Source organism: Octopus bimaculoides, unplaced genomic scaffold (genome assembly GCF_046866305.1).
Source record: "Octopus bimaculoides isolate indiv1 unplaced genomic scaffold, ASM4686630v1 contig108, whole genome shotgun sequence".
NCBI lineage: Eukaryota > Metazoa > Mollusca > Cephalopoda > Octopoda > Octopodidae > Octopus > Octopus bimaculoides.
Genome location: NW_028315358.1, coordinates 29,923 through 56,085, shown reverse-complemented (window position 1 = coordinate 56,085; position 26,163 = coordinate 29,923). Strand labels below are relative to the sequence as shown.

The window sequence follows — 26,163 nt, the reverse complement described above, 5'->3', positions numbered from 1 at the left end:
AAACACACCAGCATCGGTTGTCAAGCGATGTTGGGGGGGGGGGGGACAAACACAGACATACAAACACATACACACATACATATATATATATATACATATATACGACAGGCTTCTTTTAGTTTCCGTCTACCAAATCCACTCACAAGGCTTTGGTCGGCCCGAGGCTATAGTAGAAGACACTTGCCCAAGATGCCACACAGTGGGACTGAACCCGGGACCATGTGGTTGGTAAGCAAGCTACTTACCACACATATAATAGAAATATGTTGAAAAAAACAAAATAGAAACTACCCGTGGAAATGTAAGGGGAAAGTAAGCAGAAAAATAAGAGAAAATGCACAATGAAAATCAAAAAGGTAAGGCTTTATATGCAAAGTAACGATATATATATACAATTAGATGAACTGAGGTAGGAATAAAGGTAAAAAAAGTCATTATTGTGAATTGTTAAAGAGATTTACAAGCATACCGGTTTCGTAATAATACTATTCATTGCTTTGAGTATACACTGAATTCTGAACGGTGTCAAGTCTACTAGTCCCTTAGTAAAAAGATTATGTGTAAGGGCGGTAATTAGTTCTGGATTTGGTGCAATTAGGGTAGATCTGGATTTGTGGTGTGAATGGCGTATGGGATGTATGGGGGTTAGTGATATTAAACGGAAGATTAGTGGTGTTCTATATGATGTTATGTGTTTATATTTAGTTAAGAAAGATATTTATTAATGAAAATTGCCTCTTTATTCATTCTTTGTTGTGTTGATGTGTTCTGTGAACATTGACAGAAGGGAAAAATTAGGAAATTAGGATTAAGATTCCTCGCACACCTTTCTATGTGTCCACTGACCTGTATCTGTCTGTAATGTGGGTGGCGGATTTGTTCTTTGTGGAGAGTAGTCCTTCTACGGAGTGATATTCCTGTTTGGCCAATATAGTAATTACTGCACCCTAAGCATGTAATGGCATAGATTAGATTTTATGAGGTACAGGTGAAATTTGATTTAATCTTAAAAATTTCACCTTGTCTAAAGTGGAACTCAGAACCCTCCAAAAGGTGGGGCAAGTCCCACAGTTAGGTCGACCACATTTTTTTACTTTTGGTTCTGTTGTTAATGGATACAGTCTTGCACTGGTTAATATTTTTTTCAGTGATTTAGGTTGCATTTTACTTTTGATAATTTTGTGTGAGTCTAAAATTTTGTTCATTGTTTTATCTCTTGTAACGATGGGAAGATTTTGGATGATAACGTTGGTTCTAGGGTTATGTGTGGAGATGTATGGGAGTATTTTTAAGTCTGGTTTAGCATTTCGGTTGACTTCCCTTAATGTTTGTATGTATATTTCCTTAGCTCGTTTGATTCCATTATTTATTAAAGATATTGGGTAATGTCTCTTGATTAGTATTGATCTGAGTTCAAGAAGTCTTTGTTCACGAGTCTAGGAGTCCGAAACTATAGTACAGATTCTTTTCGCTAGATTATAAGGTATATCAATTTTTATGTGTTTGGAGTGGCATGAGTTAAATAATAGGTATTGTTTAGAATCTGTAGGTTTATAGAAGATGTCTGTTTCTATGTGGTTATTGACTATTTTAATTAGGATGTCAAGAAAAGGGAGTTGTTTACTGCTGTGTTCCATAGTGAATTGTATGTTGCTGTTAATATTGTTAAGCATTATTTTGAAATCGAGGAGTTTGTCCATGCTGTCGTTCCTAAGTATAAAGCAATCGTCCAAATACCTCTTCCAGTTCTCCTTTAAATAGCAATGAAAAGAGTTGCCATATTTTTGTAATGATGTTTGATATATTTTAAGCTCTAGGTAACCCATTACAAGGTTCGCAATCACTGGTGCAGCTCGGGTTCCCATTGCAATTCCACATTTTTGTTGATAGTAAACTGTATCGAACATGAAATAGTTGTTCAGTAGGATGAATTTGAGTGCTGCGATTATGAATCTGTGGTTGATGCGCCCTGAGATCTCTTGTGGGTATTTTTCTAGCCAGAAGGAGATCGCTTCTATGCCATAATCATGTGGGATATTGGTGTACAAATTCACCACATCGAATGATACTAACAAGGTTCCTTCATTTATTCTCTTTGGGAGGTGGTTAAGCATGTCTAAGTCATCCCTGATGAAGCTTTTCACATATTTTAGAAACGGTTTGAGTAAGATGTCGAGGAAGTTGCTCAAATGGTGGGTCTCACAAGCAGGGCCAGCAATGATGGGTCTCAGTTTGAGGTCAGTAGGGGGAGGAATATTAATGCAGAGGCTTGGAGAAACTTTGCAAGCTTTACAAATATGTGGATCCTTGTGTATTTTGGGTAATCCATAGAATAGACTAGGTCTGTATTTAAAATTGGATAAATAGTCAATTTCATGTTTAGTTAAACCCTTTCCATGTAATTGAAGTAAGGAGAATAAGTTTTTAAAAGTCTTCTGTGGGTTGTATTGTACTATCTTCTCATAGTAAATATTATTTTCCAACATGGATACTACTAACTTTTTGTAGTACTCTGTGTCCATCACTACTACCGCACTTCCTTTATCGGCTTCTTTAATGGTGAGGATTGAATCATTTTTTTATCTCAATTAGTTCTTTCCATTCGTTTACATTAAGATTGGATTTAATTAGTTGTTTTTGTAGGGTATTAAAAGGAAAACTGGTAATGTGTCCACAAAAAGCATCAAGTGCTTTATTTCTGCCTTTTGTAGGACAGTATTCACTTTTGTTTTTTGCTATAGACTCATCTTCGCTGGTGTAGTTGTGTAGTGCTTCTGCGAGGCGTAATTTTCGGCAGAAATCCATAGTGTTATCCTTAATTTCATTAGGGTTCGATCTGCGAGGGGTTGGGGTAAACTTTACACCTCTTGCTAGAATTTTAGTTTGTGTAGCACTTAGGATTTTCGCTGATAAGTTGATTATCTTTGGTTGTTTTTGAACATTTTGTTCCATTTCACATCTTTGTTTCTCTGATTTAAGTCTAAAAAATGGTTGTCGTACGTGGATTGTTGTAGAAAGTCTCTGTTGTGTTTGGTTTGCCGAGGAGAAAATGGGGTAAAGTGTATCTGTGGTAGTATGTTGGTGGTGGAGTGGCTGTGTAGCAGACTAGATTACAGTTGTAGTGAGGGTTGTTATATTGTCTATGGTTGATGTGGTTTGGGTTGAATTTATTTTGAATGTTGTAATGTGGGTGGAGGGGAAAGTTATGTTGTTTAGTTAGGTTGTGTCTAGTTGAATGATTGAAGTAACCATGTTGAGGGTTAAGTCTTGAAGGAAAATTCTTCCATTTATTGTGAGATGATGGAGGTGTATATATATATATATATATATATATATATAGATAGATAGATAGATACACACACACACACACATATATGTGACCACGTGTGTATCGTTGGCGATTTTCTTTCTCTGTCTTCTCTTCTTTGGACTTATGCCATGTTTCTGACGTAGATCTCCGATCGAAATGTTAAATCCTCTTTCTTTTCTTTCCTTTCCTGAGTGTCCAATAACACTGTACTTTTTCCACGTCCTCGCGTTGTTTTTTCGTGTTTTTTCTTGCTTGTTTATGTTTGGATTGACTATATATATATATATATATATATATATATATATATATATATATATATATAAATATACATAGCATTAGGAAGGGCATCCAGCCATAGAAACCAAGCTAAACCAGACTGGGAGTTGGTGCAACTCTCCAGCTTACCAGTTCCTATGTATGTATGTACTTATGTATGTATGTATGTATGTATATATATATATATATGTTGTTTTTTGTTGGCACTCCGTCGCTTACGACGTCGAGGGTTCCAGTTGATCCGATCAACAGAACAGCCTGCTCGTGAAATTAATGTGCAAGTGGCTGAGCACTCCACAGACACGTGTACCCTTAACGTAGTTCTCGAGGATATTCAGCGTTACACAGTGTGACAAGGCTGACCCTTTGAATTACAGGCACAACAGAAACAGGAAGAAAGAGTGAGAGAAAGTTGTGGTGGAAGAGTACATCAGGGTTCGCCACCATCCCCTGCCGTAGCCTCGTGGAGCTTTAGGTGTTTTTGCTCAATAAACACTCACAACGCCTGGTCTGGGAATTGAAACTGCGATCCTATGACCGCGAGTCCGCTGCCCTAACCACTGGGCCATTGCGCCTCCGCTTTTATATATATATATATATATATATATATATATATATATATATATATATATATATATATATATATATATACATATATATATATATATATATATATATATATATATATATATATATATATATATATATATATATATATATATATATATATATATATATATATATATATATATATATATATATATATATATATATATATATATATATATAGATATATATATATACACATATATATATATATATATATATATATATATATATATATATATATATATATATATGTATATATATATATGTATATATATATATGTATATATATATATGTATATATGTATATATATATATATATATATATATATATATATATATATATATATAGATATATATATATGTATATACATACATATTGAGAGCCACTAACCAGATCTGTGGATGGTGTAAAGTCCCATCTCAGAACCAAGGTAATGTGGTGGTGGAACAATGTGGTAGACCGGGCTATTAGACAAAAGAAACAGGCCTGGAAGGACTGGAAGAACGGTGGTAGCAGGGAATTGTATCAGACTGCTAGAAGGGAAGCTAGGCGACAGGTTTATTTAGCCAGAGGGGAAGCAGATAAGAAAAAAATTTGACAATGTCCTGCGCCATGAAGACCAAAGACTTGAAGTGTTTCATGTTGCAAGAGAGTGTGTGAAAGAGAATCATAATGTCATAGGAGAGAAATGTGTCTGCATGGATGATGGCTCACTTGTGTTCATTGAGGCTGTAAAGAGAGAGACTTGGAGACGCCATTATGAAAAGTTGCTAAATGAAGAGAACGAATGGGAGAAAGAGAGTCTGCCAAATGTCGACCCAACAGAGGGACTAGCTATCCCAATTGACAGTCCCTTGGTGGACGAAGCAATTAAGAGTATGAAGACAGGAAAAGCCCCTGGCCCATCAAGAATCACTGCAGAGATGCTCAAAATATCTGGCAGTGTCCGCTATAGCCTAGTCACCCGTATTGTTAACCAGGTGATACACAAAGGAGTCGTACCCAATGACTGGTGTAGCAGCACCATAGTCAACTGTTACAAAGGTAAAAGTGACACTTTAGATACAAATAATTACAGAGGTATCAAGTTGTTGGATCAGGTAATGAAGGTCACAGAGAGGGTCATAGCCCAGCTAATTAGGGAGAGAGTCAGTTTAGATGAGATGCAGTTTGCGTTTGTGCCAAGGAAAAGCACCACTGATAATATATTTCTGGTAAGACAGCTGCAGGAGAAATACCTAGTCAAGGATAAACCTCTGTACCTGGCTGTCGTTGACATGGAGAAAGCCTTCGACAGAGACCCCCGATCCCTTATCTGGTGGTAAATGAGGAAACTAGGGATAGAAGAATGGTTAGTGAGAGCTGTGCGAGCCATGTAGAGGGACGCTGTCAGTAAGGTGAGGGTTGGCAACGAGTACAGTGAAGAATTCCCGGTAAAGGTAGGGGTCCACCAAGGTTCAATCCTCAGCCTCCTCCTATTTATCATAATTCTCCAGGCGATAACAGGAATTCAAGACAGGATGCCCTAGGGAGCTCCTCTATGCTGATGACATTGCTCTAATTGCTGAGTCACTATCAGAACTAGAGGAGAAGTTTCAGGTGTGGAAACAGGGACTAGAATCGAAGGGCCTTAGAGTCAACCTAGCTAAAACAAAAGTCCTTCCTAATAAGTATGAAGGCAGACAAACCACAAATCCCTTCAGGTAGATGGCCCTGCTTGATCTTTAGAAAAGGCGTAGGTAGATACTCTATAAGATGTACCCAGTGCAAGCTATGGACACATAAGAGGTGCAACAATATCAAAGGAAGGCTAACTGGGAAGATAGTTTTTGTATGTGGCAGATGCTCAGGAGCAATAAACACTGGAAATGTGCAGAGAACAACTTCTGCCACACTACAGGGAGAAAAAAACTAGAAGTAGTTGACAGCTTCTGTTACTTAGGTGACTAAGTCAGTAGTTGGGGGTGGATGCTCTGAAAGTGTAGCTGCTAGAATAAGAATAGCCTGGGCAAAGTTTAGAGAGCTCTTACCTCTGCTGGTGACAAAGGGCCTCTCACTCAGAGTAAATGGCAGACTGTATGACGCATGTGTACATACAGCCATGCTACATGGTAGTGAAACATGGACCGTGACTGCTGAGGACATGCGTAAGCTCGCAAGGTATGAAGCCAGTATGCTCCGCTGGATGTGTAATGTCAGTGTGCATACCTGACAGAGTGTAGGTGCTTTGAGAGAAAAGTTGAACTTAAGAAGCATCAGTTGTGGTGTGCAATAGAGATGACTGCGCTGGTATGGTCATGTGGTGCGAATGGATGTGGATAGCTGTGTGAAAAAGTGCCAAACCGTTGTGGTTGAGGGAAACCGTGGAAGAGGTAGACCCAGGAAGACCTGGAATGAGGTGGTGAAGCACAACCTTCGAATATTAGGCCTCACCGAGGTAATGACTAGTGACAGAGACTTTTGGAAATATGCTGTGCTTGAGAAGACTCGGCAAGCCAAGTGAGACCATAACCCGTGGCCTATGCCAGTGGTGTAACCAGCCCACTTAGGCGTACTTTTCCTTCATTTGACACTAATCTCTGCTTGCGAAGACCTGTTGAGGCAAGTGAAATCGAAATCAAATTCCATGACAGCACCGCATGACTGACATCCGTGCCAGTGGAGCGCTAAGAGCACCATCTGAGCATGATCATTACAAGGGCCGCTGACTGGCCCCCGTGCCAGGGGCACGTAAAAAGCATCATTCGAGCATGATTGCTACCAACGTCGCCTTACTGGCACTTGTGCCGGTGGCACATGGAAAACAACATTCGAGCGAGGCCGTTGCCAGTACCGCCTGACAGGGCCTTGTGCCGGTGGTACGTAAAAGCACCCACTACACTCACCAAGTGGTTGGCGTTAGGAAGGGCATCCAGCTGTAGAAACTCTGCCAGTCCCCAGTCAAACTGTCCAACTCATGCCAGCATGGAAAGCAGACGTTAAACGATGATGATGATGATTATGATGACAATAACACAGGCGTGGCTGTGTAATAAGAAGCCTGTTTCTCAACTGCATGGTTCCAGGTTCAGTCCCACTGCATGGCACCTTGAGCAAGTGTCTTCTACTATAGCTTTAGGCCGACCAAATCCTTGTAAGTGGATTTGATAGACGGAAACTGAAAGAAACCCATCATGTATACATGTGTGTGGGTGTGTATGTATATATGTTTGTGTGTCTGTGTTTGTCCCTTCACCATTGCTAGACAACTGATGTTGGTGTGTTTACGTCCTCGTAACTTAGCGGTTTGGCAAAAGAACTGATAGAATAAGTACAAGGCTTACAAAGAAGAAAGTCCTGGGTTTGCTTTGTTTGGCTAAAGGCAGTGCTCCAGTATGGCCACAGTCAAATGACTGAAACAAGTAAAAGAGTAAACATATATATATATAGAGTCAGCTGATGAGACTGAGATATTCTCAGTATAGAAAACACTTTGTAGTACTCAAATGGTTCACTCTTGGACCCGATGTCTTTTTAAGGGACCAATTCCACAGGGTAAAGAGTGGCTATAAGAGGAACCCAGGTGAGCAGATATGGAGGCAGTTATGCAGATAAGCAAATTAAATATAATAGCCCCCTCCCCCGAAACAGCTGTAGGACTTATAACACCTTACCTCTTCCCCTTTAATTTTCTCTATCATTTGTACTCTGTGTTAGTTCGATCTATTGATATATAAATGTCTATATATTTATTCTTAAATATTCTTTGTTTAAAAATCTTTAGTCTTTGCTTGCTTTCTTTTGACATCATCATCATCATCGTTTAACATCTGATTTCCTTGCTGAATGATCTGGTTGTTATCAACACTCTGTTTAAGCAGGAAAATAAATATAAAACCGCCTGGAAGCACCCAAGATCTAAACACTGGCATCTCATAGGTTACATCTTGATCAGAAAACATGATACGAAAGAAGTTTCTAACGTTTGGGCCATGAGAGAAGCAGAGAGCTGGACTGACCATCGTCCAGTGTGTGGAGAAATAAATTTTTTGATAATGCCTAAAAGTCGAGAGTCTGGTCCTAAGGGACCCATAAAGTTAAATGTTGCTAACTTCAAATTACCAAGCAACCTGCAAAGATTCCACAATTCTATAGAAATTATCAATCTTGACCCAAACAATCTATGGGAAGATTTCAAAACAAAAAGTTCGTCAGTGGGATTTAAATCACGTATGTCCAGTGACTGGTTCTCAGATAGATCAGCAGAAATTCATGATCTACTTTTAGAAACAAAACAAAACTTAAGCAATACACTTCTTTCTCAGTCCTTGAACCCCAACTCAAACGAAACTTACAGAAAGCTGAAAAGGAAAGTGCAGACTGCTCTAAGGGAAATTAAACAGGAATGGTGGAATGATAGGGCAAAAGGGGCACAAGAAGCAGCTAATAGAAATGATGCCAAGGGTTTGTACTCTTACGTTAAGGAGGCATATGGCCCCAAATCTTCTTCAATAGCTCCAGTGAGAACAGCAAATGGACGTTTGCTTCTGACTGACACCGCTTCTATTCATAAGTTCTGGTTACAAAATTTTTCTGCACTTTTGCAAAGACCATCATTCATTAACATGAGGATGATAGAAAAAATTGAACAACTTCCAGTTATAGAAGAGATGGCATTTTGAACCAACTCTAAATGACATTTATTTAGCTGTGAATAAAGCTGAATAACAACAAGTCTCCAGGGTCTGATGCAATCTGTGCAGAGGTCTTGAAACATGGGGTTAACAAAATGTTTGAACTCTTAAATATATTTGTCACTGTTGGAGAACTGAGAAAGTGCCTCAAGACTGGATTGATGCCATTTTAATCTCCTTGTATAAATCGGGGCCAAAGGAGCTGTGTGATAATTTTCATGGGATTTAGCCTTTGTCTGTGGTTGGAAAGGTACTTGCCCGCATTCTGTTAGAACATTTAAATACCTTCATAGTTCCAAATATAGTGTCTGAGTCTCAGTGTAGTTTTCGTTCCTCCAGGGGAGGAAGCTTTTGATACTGTTAATCGAAATGCTCTGTGGCTAATTCTACAGAAAATAGGTTGCCCAGAAAAATTTGTAAACATGATGAGGGCTTTGCATCAAGATATGAAAGCTAGAGTTAATTTTGGTGGTAGGCTCTCTGAATCTTTTGCTGTAGAAAATGGAGTAAAGCAAAGAGACTTTGATGCACCCACCCTTTTTGCAATATGCTTTGCTGTTGTGTTGTCACACACTTCTCAAAACTCTGAGGAGGGTATTTACATAAAATATCAAAAAAAAGGTAATGTTTTTCATCTGACCAGACTGAAATTCAAAATGAAGGTTTTCACTTCATTCATTAGGGATCTATAAACGCTGATGATTACAATTTTGTCAGTCATTCTGAAAGAGGCCTGCAATCTCTTGTATGTGCATTTGAGATGATTTTGGCTTGACCACTAACTTGAAAGAAAAAAAAACAGTTGTAATGTATCAATCTGCATGTGGTGCTGTTTGTAACCCCTCTGAAATTTTTGTTAATGGTTAGTTACTTGAGGTTGTTGATTCTTTCATCTACCTTGGAAGCTCTGTACAAAATGATGGAAATCTGGATACAGAAATACATCTGTGAATTGAAAGGGCAGCACAAGCATTTGGTGCCTTGGAGTCATGCGTTTGGCACCAGTGACATATAAATATCAATACAAAATTAGCTCTTTATAAATCGTTTGTCTTGGCATCACTGTTGTATTCTTCAGAAACACGGACATGTTATGAAAAACATTTTAAATTGTTAGAACAATTCCACCAAAATGCCTTCATCACATTTTAAACATTAAATAGAGTTCTTTTACTCCAAACACAGATGTCCTTGCATCTGCAGGTATCACCTCAATTAAAGCTATGATTTTGTAAACCCAAATGAGATGGTGTGGCCATATTGTTTGAACGGCAGATGAACGCACGCCCAAACAGCTGTTTTATGGTGGTCTTGTAGAGGAGAAACATTGTCGGCATAAACCTAAAAAAAGGTTTAAGGACGGCATAAGGACTACCATGAAGTCACTTGGAATGGAACCAGAGGACACAGAAATCTTTGCTTTGAATCAAGCTGGATGGCAAACAAAAGTGTGGGATGGAGTGAAAGCATTTGAAGAGGCCAGGATAATGCATGCAAGACTCAAGAGAGATTTAAGGAAGAATGCTACGATTGAGAAGGTGAATCACAATGACCTTTTTGTGTGCACAGTTTGTGACAGACGATGCCTTTCTTTTGCTGGGCTCAAATCTCATTTGCGAACCCAAAACAAACCGCCACCAACTATTGTGCCCCTCTATCTGTGCACACCTTTCAATGCAGTGTATGCCAAAAGGTCTGCAAATCTAATGGAGGCCTCAAAAAACATTTTAAGATCTGCAAAGAGCAGATCTTATCTGCAGCTCTTGGTGGTCCAAATCGGATATACAAACCCTGTGGATGTCTTTTAAAAACATTGTCTGGTTTAAAAATCGACATCAGATGCCATCATGGTTCTAAGGTGTAGGTACTGGAGGCGGTCAAACTCTGCATAAGGAGTAGACAACCACCATATATGTAGATATATATATATATGCATGTATGTATGTGTATATATATATATATATATATATATATATATATATATATATATATATATATATATATATATATATATGTACATTGACATCAAAATGAAATCAAATTACAATCAAATGGAATAGTAGTTGTGACCCCTGTGCCGGTGGCACGTAAAAAGCACCCTTTATACTCTCAGAGTGGTTGGCATTAGGAAGGGCATCCAGCTGTGGAAACATTGCCCGACCAGTTTGGAGTTGAGTACAGCCTCTTGGTTCCCAGACCCCAGTGGAACCGTCCAACCCATGCCAGCATGGAAAACGGTCGTTAAACGATGATGATATATGTGTATGTGTATATATATATATATGTATGTATGTGTATATATATATATATGTATGTATATGTGTATATCTATACTATAATGAAGAAAGCTGATTATTAATTAGGTATGTAACAATTACTATTAAAAGCTTGACCATCAGGAAATATTTTTATAAATTCATGTTTTAAAAAATTGCCTATAATTTCAATTTCTGAAGATTATTGAATTTTTTAAACTCCAAATTCTCACAAATTTAAATATTCATTACATTCACTGCATCCTATTCCTCGTAACTTCAAATATTTATTGCATTCACTGCGGAATAGATTTTAATGTTTAATAATAAACATTATCAATTCATTACAGGCAATATTTTACATTTTTATTTCTTGCTTGCCTCTATTTTCATTAATGGTAATTTAATAACATCCTATATAACTTTGATACAAGACACAATTTCAAGAATATTATCAGTTTCCAGAGTTTGTTAAATGAATGTTTTTGATAAATTGAAAATTCTTTAATATACCGGTATAATTTTTTTTTTTTTTTAAATGAAGAAGTGGTTTTGTTGTTACGGCTACTTGGAACGCTATAAGCCTTTCAATATGTCACAGATAGTGGACGTGTGTTTGTGTTGATTGACACGCCATGAATCTCATTATGTGTGTGTGTTTTCTGTATGCATGTATGTGTGTTGACTTCATGGAAGCCATGTATTTTTTCATCAAGAAATAACAAAAGTTGTGTTTAATCATTTAAATAGTGGTACAAATGTCGCAAAAATTTGTACTGCACTGCTGACGGTAAGTATGGAAATAAATACGTAAAAAATTAAGATAAAATATTCTTTTCCTGAGATATTTCAGTTACATACAAATATCCCTAGGGTTTTAATATTATCAAGATGCAACTGAAAAAGAAAATTTAGCAGCAAAGGCACAATGGCAGAGAGAAAGACAGGCAACTGAATCAGATGAAACCAGGGCAAAGCGACCGAAACAGATGCCTGAATATGCACGGAGATGCAGACATGGTTCTGTTTCTGCTACACATGACCGATTGGTTAGGGTATCTCGAGAGGAGAATATTCTACTTCAAATTCTGACACAATTCTTCTCACATGGTCAGCTGTACATTGCATTATCTAGAGTTCGAAAGAAGCCTAATGTGAAAATATTGGTTGAGAGAAATGGAAACAGTATGATTACTGACAACTGTGTCTCCAAGGAGAAACTACTTTGAAGCAAAATATGCTTTTTAGCAAGATTCAGTAAACAGAATCAATACATGAATTATATGTAAAGTAACATGCATTTGTGTGGAATTCAATTGTTTTGGCATATTTCAACACATGCCGAATGAATGATATCGTTATTTTAGGTCATTTCAAATTTGGGTATATTTGAAAAAGTAAGGAAACATCATTCTCATGTGTTCTCACAGTACTGGACTTTTGTTTGTGTGAGTGGATCTGTCCATCCTTCTATGCATAGCTATGTAAGTTCTACCAGTTATTAATGATAAATATGTATAAGAGATTGACTCTTTCAAAAAGAGAGATTATGACTTTGATAAAATAATGAAAGTAATACTTACTAAGCAAGTGAGCACTGTTGTACAAAGAAATAATTAGATGTAAAATATCATTAAAATGATTAGAATTGGGAACCAAATGTGGAAATATTATCAAGTGGCCAGCAGAGAACCGCCCAGGAGGGTGGTCTTTCTGCTAGTATATATATTTGTATGCATGTGCATGTATATATATATATATATATATATATATACAGTTCTTAAATTTGACAGAAAGAGGGAGGCTGGTTCGCTGGTGTAAAGGTAACACACTTCGTCGCGTTAACAAAGGGAAGTGGGTTTGAGCCTCATGCAGATAAGAAAGCCTTCTTTTTTCTGTTGAAGGCTTGTATGCCCCGGTATTAGATTATTTTCCCTAGTCATTGCACAGTGAACGCCATAAGCTTTAACCCTTTTATTACTGTATTTCTGTTGAGATGCTCTGTGTTTCTTTCAATTACTTGAAATATAACAAAGAATTTAATAAATTAACTTAGTTATCATTCAGCTAGTGCTAGGAACATAAATTGTGACTAAGGTTTGGTGGAAGATTTTAATTCAGAACTTTTGAAAACAAGATATTTGTACTCAGAGCCAGAGCTGGTTTCAGCCGGGTTGGTAGTGAAAGGGTTAAGCTTATATAAAAATACCGTTATTATTATTTGCAGGTTTGTAAAATACAGCACCATATAACAAAACCGTTTGCACCAAAAGCATTGTTACCAACGTTGCCTTCCTGGCGCTTGTGCCAGTGGCACGTGAAAAGACATTCGAGCGAGATCGTTGCCAGTACCGCCTGACTGGCTCCTGTGCAGGTGGCACGTAAAAGCACCCACTACACTCTTATACCTTGAAGAAAACAGCACATACTCATAACTCCTACATAACAACATTATTAATAATTACACTAAAGATAGACCACAAGTTTATAATGACCATTAATAAAGAAGCAAGCATCATCGCTGCTAGGCTTAAATTAGATAAAAATATAGAGGTCCTCCCCAAAAAAGAGGCCTTTATAACTATTAAAGACCATAAAAAAACTTCCTATCTAATATGTAGACTTATTAACCCAGCAAAATCAGAAATTGGTGTTATTAGTAAAGAAATTTTAGGGAAAATCAATGCTAAAGTCAGAAATGCTACTAGTTTAGTACAATGGTTCAATAGTGTAGAAGTCATTGAATGGTTTAAAGCCATTAAGAATAAGAATAAAGCGAGATTTACACAATTTGATATTGTAGATTTTTATGCCGCTATCTCGAAGGAACTGCTCGATAAAGCCCTCACCTTCGCAAGCGAATTTATAGAAATTAGTACATAAGATAAGGATACAATCTTCCATGCTAGAAAGACTTTACTCTTCGGTGAGAATGCAGAGTGGGGTAAGACTACCGATACAGAGGGTGCCTTCAATGTGAGCATGGGGCCATATGATGGAGCAGGCATATGCGATCTTACTGGACTATTCCTTCTTGATATGTTAGGTAAAACTTTTCCTGGTATATATTTCACCATTTACAAAGATGAGGCTCTAGCTTTAACTACAAACACCAATGGACCAGCGCAAGATTAGTTTAGGAAGGACATTATCCAAATGATGAAAACATTCGATCTTAGTATAACAAGAGATACCAACCTGATGGTTGTCAATTTCCGAGGTGCATCTTTAGATTTAACTAAGAACACTTACAAACCCTATAGAAAGCCCAACGATAGACTTAGTTATAAAGAATAAAAAGTTTTGAATGGTACAACAATGCACTATAATACAAAAAATGGACTATATACATGTTGTAATTTAGTTATCCGATGATATTTCGGAATACAATTCCTTCTTCAGATATTCTTAGATGGAGTCTCTGCTATAAACTGTTTTCCAACGGCTTTTCTTTTTCAGAAGCGTCTCAGTAGTGGTCTCACGAAGCTCCTACCGGAATTCCTCATGAGAAGTGCGTGAGGTCGGCTTCGGACTTACCACAGCTGATATACACCAACTTTTGTCCATCATCGTAGACAACACCTACTTTCCTTTCCAGGACTATATATACAAACAGACAACAGGTCTCCCCATGGGATCCAGTCTCTTGGGCCTACTAGCCATCACAGAAATGAACCATCTGGAACGTTGAGCACTCAACATCTGCCGCTCATGCACCTTCTTCACCAGGTACGTAGATGACATCCTCATACTCACAACCTTCCGTGAAGAGGCTGAGAGAATATTCACGACGTTCAATAACATGGACATGAACATAAAGTTCACTATAGAACATCCCGACATCACTGGATCACTATCATTACTGGATTTCAAACTGAATATAACGGAAGAAGGGGAGATCCACACCGAGTTCTACAGGAAAGCAGCCAGTAGAGATATGTTTGTCCAATACAATTCAGCACTTCCACTCGGTGCCAAAATAGGATATGCCAGAAACGAACTTGCATGCATCCAAGACAAACGCAGCAGAACGGAGGACAAGGTGACCCACACTTCACGCTTCCTAGATATATTGAAAACCAACGGCTATCCTAGATCCATTGTAAATCGGCTTAAGTATCCAAGATGACCAACATGCTGAACACATAGAAAACCCAGTAACACATGCTTCCTTAAAATACCCCATTTTAGTGAGAGGATAACTACAGCCATCCAAAGAGTCATAAGAAGAGATGAGCTAGACATACAACTAGCCCACTCCAGCCCCTCTCTGAGAGGACACCTCGCAAAGAAACGAATAAGGGACAATAATCAATACACATTAACAAATTGTCTCATCCGTGACACAGATTTATGCCAACGACTAAATGTTGTGTTTAGAATACAATGTAACAAATGCAACAAGTTCTATGTGGGTAGCACAACAAGACCGTTACATGTCCACATAAAAGAACATCTGAACACGAGAGCCTCCTCCTTCAGAAAACATCTAGACAGATGCCGGAACACTGACAAAAGCATAACAGTCACAAGTGAGGCCAATGAAAGAAATTTGGGTAATTTAAGAATTAAGGAAGCTTTACTCATACACAGACTAGGACCCCAAATTAACAACAGGCTGGAGATTTGTAATCAATATATTATTTAGCTACATCTGGACATGTGTAGGTTCATTCTTAATAACATGCTCATGTATTGTTTATAACAAAAGGAAAGAAGAAGGGAAAAAAAGGGAAGCTGCATGTATAACACATAACTTAGAAGCAGCGCTACAGATGTACCAACACACACGAGATTGAAACATAGCCGAACCTCATGCACTTCTCATGAGGAATTCCGGTAGGAGCTTCGTGAGACCACTGCTGAGACACTTCCGAAAAAAAGAAAACCATTGGAAAACAGTTTATAGCAGAGACTCCATCTAAGAATATCCGAAGAAGGAATTGTATTCCGAAATATCATCAGACTATAGATAACTAAATTACAACAGTTATTATAGTCCATTTTTTTGCATTATAGTGCATTGTTGTACCATTCAAAACTTTTTATTCTTTACAAACAATACACAATACTTCGAGCAAACTATGATACTCTCCTAGACTCAGCTATATTAATGTAGGTTCCTGCCATCCCCACCCCCATAGTATTTAAGAATTTAGTTAAAAACATTAGCTAGAGAATTTCTAGCCTCTCCTCCAATATAAACATTTTTAATAGTGTTGCTCCAATATATGATAAAGCTCTAAAAGATAATGGCTTTCGTGAGGAAATAACCTATAAACCTGTTATTAGACTAGTAACAAAGAAAAGGAAAAATAGGAATAGGAAAATTATCTGGTTCACACCACCTTACTCCCCCGAAGTGACCTTTAATATAGGTAGATACTTTTTATCAATTATAGATAGACATTTCCCCATCAATCATAATTATAGGAAGCTCTTTAATAGGCATGACTTAAAAATAAGTTTTAGTTCTACTAACTTTAAAAATATAATTGCACACAACACACAAAAACAACAAAATGGAACTTGTATGATCGAGGCCAGCATTCATGAAGCCACCGTAGACTCTACAACCAATAAGAACATAGTTTTGTCAAAGAAATATGTGGGTCTCACAGAGGGAAATTTTAAAGCCAGGTTCAGCAATCACACCTTAAGCTTCAAACACTGGGATAAAAGGAAAACAACCAAATTATCCAGTTATATATGGTCCTTAAAAGTAAAAGGTGTAAATTTAAGATCCACTGGAAGATCTTGGCCAAATGTAAACCTTACACCAACAGCAGTGGAAAGTGCAGTCTTTGCGATATGGAAAGATGGCTTATCTTGAAAAGTTCTTTAGACCCCATTACATGTCTAAATTCAAGAACTGAACTTTTGGGGTCATGTCGACATATGGCAAAACATTTGTTACGTTTTTGGACCCCCACCCCCAAGATCACAAATAGAACTTGCTTTTTATATTATGTCCACATGCAAGCATTTCATGTCTTACCATTTCTTATATTTTTCTTATATATATTTTATTGCTTTATATATTTTTTCTGTATATTATTTTTCACCTTTTATATTGGAGTAATATGTGCATATATGCATGTTTTGTATGTATATTTACATGTTTGGACATATATACGTGTGTGTGTGTGTGTGTGTGTGTGTGTGTGTGTGTGTGTGAGTTTGTATGTATATGTACACGTGTGTGTCAGTATGTATATGGGAACGAGACTGGGCCCCAACTATGCGAACCTGTTCGTTGGCTACATTGAGGCCCAAATATTCTCTAGTTACACTGGTCCCACTTCCAAACTATATGGTCATTATATTGACGACTGTATCGGTGCAACCTCGCTCTTCCACGAATACCTAGACGCCTTCCTCTCTTTTGTTAAATCTTTTCATCCTGCCCTCCATGTCTCCTACACTATTTCCAATGCTTCCATCACCTTTCTAAACATTTCGGTCAGCATTCATCACTCCACTCTCACCACCTCCATCCATTACAAACACACAAACTCACACTCATACTTCAACTTCTCCTCCTCCCACCCTAAACACACCAAGCCCTCCATCCTCTATTCCCAATTCCTCTGTCTACGCAGACTTTGCAGTGACGACCATGAGTTTGAGACTCATGGCTCGCCACTTCATCCTACGTGGATATCCCCTAACCACTATCCACACCACCCTTGTCAGAGCACATTCCGTGGACCGTGCTTCTGCTCTCTCCCCTGCCGTCTCCTGTTTACCCTCATCTACCACCCCACCACCCTACCTCTCCAACACACCATTCGACGAGCCTTCTGGCGACTCCAGTCTGACCCTCCACTTCGCACATCTTCCACTCCTTCAAACAAGCCCACAACCTACGAGACCTCTTGGTCCACAGCCTCTTCCCTAACCCAACCTTCCAACTCAGCTTGTTTCCCTGCTCTTGCCCATGCTGCCACACTTGCCCTTACCTCTCCAACACCTCCCCCCCCTCACAGGCACTCATCATCGACCCTATCATATCACTGACTCCTTCACCTGCACTTCTAGCAATGTCATCTACTGCATCTCCTCCTCTCTCTGTCCTTCTTTGTACATTGGTCAAATGGGACGCCACTTGGCTGACTGGTTCACGGAACACCTCTGAGACATCAGACTCAGCAACGGCACCCCGGTCACATACCATTTCCACTCTACCGGTCATTTTTTACAACACCTGTCTGTGTTGGGATTGTCCTTGCACAGGGGCCATCCAGACTCCCGTCTTTGCCGTGAACAGGGATTAATCTTCTCTCTTCGCTCTTTTGCACCACATGGGTTCAACTCTCCTCCCCTCTACCTCAAACACTCCTCCTCCCTTCCTCTCATACCTACTTACTCCCACCCACCCACCCACCTCTCCTCTCTTGCTCTTCACTCCTACCCACCTTCTCCCTTCCCCCTCTCCCTTCATCGTCACCCCATTCCTCATCACCGCACCCCTATACAATCCAACTCCACCATCCCTATACATCCCATCCCATCCCTTACATCCCACTCCCATATACCCAACCCTTGTTCCCCCACACCACATCATAACACCCTGCACACACTAGCACTGAACACTCCCCAGCACCCACACCACCATCCACACACCTTCACATGCACACCTTAAGGTCACCAGCCTTCATCCACATAAACATTCATGCTCTCGCACACACACGCATGTGCACTTTAACTTTGGTATCACAACTACTTTATCATCTCCCCTTCTTCCTAGCTTTCCTGTGTGACCCCTCTGTCCAGCATTCGCCATAATAGATCACTAGCCAACATTTTTTTATTTTCTCTCCCTGTTTATTTCTGTGTTTCTTTCTGAGCGTAGGCTCAAAACATTAAAGACTTTCTCCCTTCCCAAGCGTTAAACTAATACATCTGTTTGTTGTTTACACATCTGTCTTCATCTTTTTTGTAAATTCTCACTATATATATATATATATAAACACACGTGTGTGTGTGTGTGTGTGCACGCACACATGTATGTATATAGATATATACATGTGTGCACATGCAGATTCAGTGAACAAAGTTTTACTTTCCCCACACTTATTGGAGTAATTTTCCTTTATTCAACAGGTCTTTTCATAGCGATTTTTGTTTTGTCTTAATAACTGATCAGATCCTGGAGCAGATTTCAACCCTGACATCCGAAACTCTGAGTCTTATTATGACAACCAACTAATTGTCACATATTATATATATGTATATATATGTATATATATATATATATGTATATATATATATATGTATATGTACATATATATATATATGTATATATATATATATGTATATATATATATATGTATATATATATATATGTATATGTATATATATATATATGTATATATATATATATGTATATATATATATATATATATATATATATATATATATATATATATATATATATATATATATTATTTTGTTTAAAAGAGTTCCAACTCTGTTTTTTATGTTTTATTTATATTCTTGTAAAATTAATGTGGGATATAGAATATTGAATATACAATATATAATATAAAAATGGATGGTACAATGAAATAAAGTATTGAATGTCTTATTGAATATATGGAATATGTCTTATTGAATAGATGAAATATTGAGTGTTCAATATAAAGGATTAAATATATAAAGGCGAATACGTATTTTCTATAACTTGTGGCATTTCATCATGGCTGGTATGACAGACTTCAACAGACTCATATATATATATATATATATATATATATATATATATATATAGTATACATGTGTATGTGACTGTGTTAGTATCCCTTTGTCTTTTAATCACATGATATTTGTAAACAAGGATTACCATCATAATAATAAAAACATGTCTGGCCATGGGGCAATATTAGCTTCCTTGGTGAGGATTGGTGATAGGAAGGTCATCTAGGCATAGAAAATTTGCCTCAACCAATTCCACCTGAAGCATAGAAAAGGAGACATTAAAACGATTATTATTATTATTATTATTTAACTGAACAAACAGCAAAGAAAAGAAATGTGTTCAACAAGAGAGAGACAAAGTTAGATCTTATTAAATACCATTGTATAATAATGGGGGTAAAGAGCCCCTCGGTCATCAATGGCCATGGTATTGCACCTAGAAAGTTCCCCTCTGTCTATTAAAGAATCTTCTTCTAAATGATGGAATTGTATTGTTTCTTGGTATTGCAGCTGATAAATTACTGAAATTATATCACAGGTGAATTATATATATTTTGAACAAGAACATTTGTTGGATTAAATATGTTGTATACTTTATATTTATAACAGGTATTTTTGGTATACCCATAGAAAAAGGAACCGAATGTATAGTAGATACTATACAGTATTATCTTGATACTCACTCAAATTCTAAAATAAAACATATTTGTTTGATTGATGTACGGAAGGAAGTAATCAGAGCTTTTAAGCATCATCTAGAAAAGGTGTTTGGAATCAGTGAACGCAGAGGTAGGACTTGTTTGATATTTTAGTGAAAATTTAAATGGTCTCTTTCAGGTGTTAATTAAGATTTTTCCTCCTTCAGTCAACCTTTATCTGATTCCTATTATTGGTTTATGGGTAGAGCCATGGATTTGTGGTTAAAAGGCTTCATTTCTAACCATGTTGATTCCCAACGTAAGGCAACTCAAGCAAATCTCTTCTAATATGGCCCTGAGCTGACCAACGCCTTGCCAACTGGTTTGGGGGATGGAAACTGATACAAGGGCCCCTCATATTTGTATTGTGTGTGTGTTTGTATTCTTGTCTTGACATCATGTGATGGCTGTAAACGAGCATCCCCAGCATACAAATGAGGTTGTTTGTTTCGTGTCTTCTGTGGAAACCACGTCTGGCCATGGGGAAATGTTACCTTTGCTTGGAAACAGGTGAGGTTCAGCATCAGGAAGAGCATCCAGCTATAGAGAGTCTGCCTCAATAAACTAACCTGACCCATGCAAACAGGGAACAATGGATGCTAAAACAAGGATGATGATGATGATGATGATGTTTAATGTATTGCTGTTGGTAAAATACTCTTGTCTCACTCTGTGAATCCTGTCTTGTATAAATAACAAAGGATAATTATAATTATTTATCTGATGCATTGTAAACATGACTATTGTTCATATTCTAATTAATATGAAGTCATAAATTGTTCAAAACAAAAAAAACGGCATTGGAGAGTTATCAAATTGTTGGATCGGGTGATGAAAGTCACAGAGAGGGTCATAGCCCAACTAATTAAGGAGAGAGTTAGTTTAGATGAGATGCAGGAAATAAACCTCTGTACCTAGCCAAAGATAAACCTCTGTACTTGGCCTTCATTGATATAAACAAAGCCTTTGATAAAGTCCCCCGATCCCTTATCTGGTGGTGAATGCAAAAACTAGGGATAAATGAGTGGTTGGTGAGAGCTGTTCAAGCCATTTACAGGGATGCTGTCACTAAGTTGAGGGTTCACAACAAGTATAGTGAAAAATTCCAGGTGGCAGTAGAGGTTCACCAAGGATCAGTCCTCTGCCCCCTCTTATTCATCATAGTCCTCCAGGCAGTAACAGAGGAATTCAACACAGAATGCCCCTGGGAGCTCCTCCAAGCTGATGACCTGGCCCTCATAGCAGAATCACTACCAGAAGTAGAGAAGTTTCAGGTGTGTCAGCAAGGTCCAGAATCAAAGGGCCTTTGAGTTTATCTAGAAAAAAACCAAAGTCTTAGTAAGTAGGAAGGTTGAGAAATCATAAATCCCTTCAGGTAGATGGCCCTGCTTGATCTGCAGAAAAGGTGTAGGTAGAAGTTCCATAAGATGTAACTGGTGCAAGCTATGGACACATAAGAGGTGCAGCAATATCAAAGAAAGGTTAACTGGGAAGATAGTTGTTGTGTGTGGCAGATGTATAGGGACAATAAACAGAAATAGAAATGTACAGAAAATAAACTCCATCAAATGCCTGTGAGGGATACCTAGAAGTAGTTGACTGCTTCTGCTATCTGGGTGAACAAATTAGCAGTGGAGGTGGATGCTCCAAGAGCATAGCTGCAAGAATAAGATTAGGTTGGGCAAAGTTCAGAGAGCTTTTACCTCTGTTGGTAATAAAGGGCCTCTCCCTCAAAGTGAAAGGTAGACTCTATGATACCTGTGTGCAAACAGCCATGCTATATGACAGTGAAACATGGGCTGTGACTGCAGAGAACATGAGAAGGTTTGAAAGAAATAAAGGTAGTCTGCTTCAGTGGATGTGAAATGTCAGTGTGCATGTGTGACAGAGTGTAAGCATCTTGAGAGCAAAATGGTGCACAAGAAGCATCAGATGTTGTGTGCAAGAGAGAAGAGTGCACTGTGTAAAAAAGTGCTGATCTCTGTCGAGGGGACGTGTGGAAGAGATAGACAAAAGATAGACATAGGATGAAGTGGTGAAGCATGATCTTCAAACATTGGGCCTGATGAAGGCAATGGCTAGCGACTGAGACCTTTGGGCAATATTCTGTGCTTAAGAAGACCCATCAAGCCAACCGAAATTGTAGTTGTGTCCGATACCAGTGTCACATAAAAAGTACCTTTCAAACGTCGGGCCACACAGAGGTGATACGTTTCTGAGACCTCTGGCAATTTACCAGACTTGAGAAGACTCATCAGGTTAATTGAAATCGTAGTTGTGGACGATGCTGGTGTCATGTAAACAGCACCCATTTCACTCTTGGAGTGGTTGGCATATGGAAAGGCATCCAGCTGTAGAAACTGTGCCAAATCTGACTGGAACCTGGTGCAGCTCTCCAGCTTATCAGTTTCAGTCAAACCGTCCAACCCATGCCAGCATGGAAAGTGGACGTTAAATAATGATGATGATTTACATTTTCTACTAATGATTCTTTAAAGAGAAATTTGTAGAAATAAGTGTTTTATTTTCTTATGTCCAATAATGTTGAACCAAGTTGTTTTTACGAGAGGTCATTTATCTCTGGAAGCCTTCTTCAACTGAATAACCAAGTTTCTTGCATTGAACAGGTTACCCTGTTAGAAATTACTTATCACATGACCATCAGCCTGAGTCATGTGATGTGGTAAGCATGTAAATTGTGTGAAGCAGACAACACTGCCATATGAGTGATATATATACTTGAAAAAACAAATTATAAGAAAGGTTTTAAACTGCACCATTTATATATCTTTGATTAAAATTTTAAAGACTACATGTTTATTATGGACTTCTGGTCACACATGTGCAATGATATACAGCAACTGGCCTGAGCATTACCTGCACCATACCTATACCTGTGTGTCCCAAGGAATGTCTTTCCTTAAATTTTAAAGAAAAGCATATCATTTCTTAATGAGATTTTCTATAAATATGCTTCAGATAATATAAATTCCAATTCTATTGGAATTTGTTCTGTAAAAAATGTTTCAAAACAAACATCTGACATGCATCAGTATTTATGTCTGCTATCTCACCAATTTTTATTTTCATATTAAATTCCATTTTTATCGTAATATACACACTCCTAAAGGTATTTGTGGAAATTTTCAATCAAAAATAACCATCTTCCCAAAAGTTATGAGGAAACAAATTTGATTTGTGTGAATTTTCTGAAACTCCTCTCTCCACTCCCTCAAAAACATTTTTTTCACAGCAAATTCCCAACTTATTGGAATCTACACCATCTGAAGCATGTTTTAATAAATGTTTTAAGCAAACAAGTTTTATAGGAGGGTGAAGATCACATTTCACTAACGAGTTTCACTGTTTTCAGATTTTGAAAGTTTCAAGTATGTTCTTCAATGTATTTTTAGTCCATGTGGTGGAAGAAATAAATGGAAATACTGTTATATAGCCTTGTCACCATATAAAAGATGGGGAAGATGTGACTACAAGTTAGCATGTATTCTTTTGCTAAATCATATTTTCAGAAAGGAATATCGTTACTATTTATGTGGAATAAAATGGTTCTTTTAAGAGTGAGAAGAATGTCTAATTGTTTATTTTCAGAAACCACATCATCAAACACATCCCTTCTTGGTCCACAACAGGAATCATCCTCTATGACACCCAGAACTAATGTGACATCTGGAGAATATGATGGCATCGAAATAAACCTAAGGATTGATTCAATTTCTAATGCATCTGTGAGTAAATAGATTCATGTAACTTATATTTACTTGTTATTTCATTTCCAAATAAGGAATCATTAGAGTTAATTAAATCATTTTCTCAGTCTAACTCAAACATTCTATTTCCTTCACATCTGATATCTTGAGTATATCTTTTGTTAATTTTAACAACCTCCAACTTACTACAACCATTCTGTAGAGCCTTTCTTAACAACAATATCAACTGCAACAATGTATCCATCTTCTCTCCATGGAATGTTCCTTACTTGTTTACCATAAATTACATTTCTAGGTTGATGTCATCGTTAACAGCACCACTAGAAATCTTCAGCTTAACAATGGTTCTATCTCCAAATCTATTCTCAATGCCGCTGGTCCTCAGATGCAAGTTGAATGTACCCAGAAATATCCTCGAGGTATTTCTACATCTGAAATAGCCATCACTAAAGGATATAACCTCAACTGTAAGAATGTATTTCATCTGGTATTACCTTCCTGGGATGAAAATTCTTCTCATTTAGTGAGTATCAATCATATGACATTGATTTATTGAAAGTGTTGTTGTACAACCCTTGGTTATCATTGATCCAGTATCCCTGTGGCACAAATGGAATTGTCCATAAAACTATGCACAATCCACAGATCTGTTTTTCCAGTCATACAACACCTCCGTCTGCTTCCAGACAATAGCATGTACTTTGATGTCCAGTGATGTACAGTATGGGCCATGGTTTGACAGTCTGGACTTGTGGTATTCTGTACAGTTTCCAGAGCAAGGATTCTGGTTGTTTGAAATTGATGTAGACTCTATTCTAGATATTCCCTGAACATTTCAACTAAACTATAGTCTCTTCTGTGCAGTGTAGAGTCTTTTGTGTCTGTGATGCCCTGCCTTGTGGGTTGTTTTGTTGATTCTTACAGTATGTTCTCACCCAGATTTCCCTCTTGTAAATAATAATTAATCTCTCCTCTTCCCTATTATTGTTTTTTGTTAATTACAAAATTCCACTTGAATTACACCAAATCTTAGAACATTACTCTTTTCATTCATGGCATCCATGTCTTCACTCGGTCAGACTTCCTGCTATCACATGATCTGTGTTAATCCAATGACCACATGATCTGTTAATCCAATAATCACTAGAAGTTGTTTAATGCTATTCGAATCTGTAAAACATTTCTGTTTGAAACAACAAATTCTGTGTGGAATGTGTTAATCAAAGAATATATTAATTACAACTTAATGATTCCTTCCTGTAATAAAATGTTCATTATCAATTACCAAAACAATTATTTTTTTAGACTCTGGCAAACTTGACTCAAATAATAACCATCTGTCTACTCACTGCTGAGATATTGGAAGCAAAAAGCCTTGCATTTCCTATATTAGGAGCTGGGGTATTGAAGTACCCCATTGAAATTCTACCCAGAACAATGTATGAAGCAGTGAAAAACTACTCAGATTTAAATTCAAGCCAGATCAAAGTTGTAAACTTTGTGGTTTATCCTCAAGACACAGAAATTCTGAAGGTTGGTGGATGTATTTGTTGTTTGTTGTATTATATTGATATTCTTGGAATTTACCAAAAAATTATATTCTGCCATAAACAAAGGAAATAGAAGTGGTCCTCATTTACAGCCCTCGTTCCATATTGGAATGGGCACAACAGTTTGACTGGCTCCAAAGAGCCACAAGACTAACTTAAACCCCAGTGTCTGCTTTGGCATGGTTTCTATGGCTGGATGCCATTCCTAATGCCAACCACTTCACAGCATGTCCTGGGTACCTTTCTTTCATGCTACCTTTAATACTAAGGTTGGCATGCTGTTCATTATGTCTTGTTGTGCTTTATCCTTTCATTTTACCATTTCCCATCACCAAATTCTTGCTTCTGAAATATTCCATTGCA

At 37.6% G+C, this 26,163-nt stretch overlaps 1 protein-coding gene across 2 annotated transcripts in view; it reads left to right on the top strand.

The window, feature by feature from the left end:
• LOC149129210 (protein mono-ADP-ribosyltransferase PARP14-like) overlaps positions 1–26,163 on the top strand; it is a 63,412-nt gene that overhangs the window by 12,347 nt on the left and 24,902 nt on the right. For both annotated transcript variants that reach the window (XM_089346714.1, XM_089346715.1), the window contains 4 exons: positions 20,434–20,613; positions 24,132–24,268; positions 24,546–24,773; positions 25,556–25,783. In XM_089346714.1, the coding sequence (XP_089202840.1) occupies positions 20,434–20,613; positions 24,132–24,268; positions 24,546–24,773; positions 25,556–25,783 (773 nt within the window). The remainder of the gene's footprint in view (positions 1–20,433; positions 20,614–24,131; positions 24,269–24,545; positions 24,774–25,555; positions 25,784–26,163) is intronic.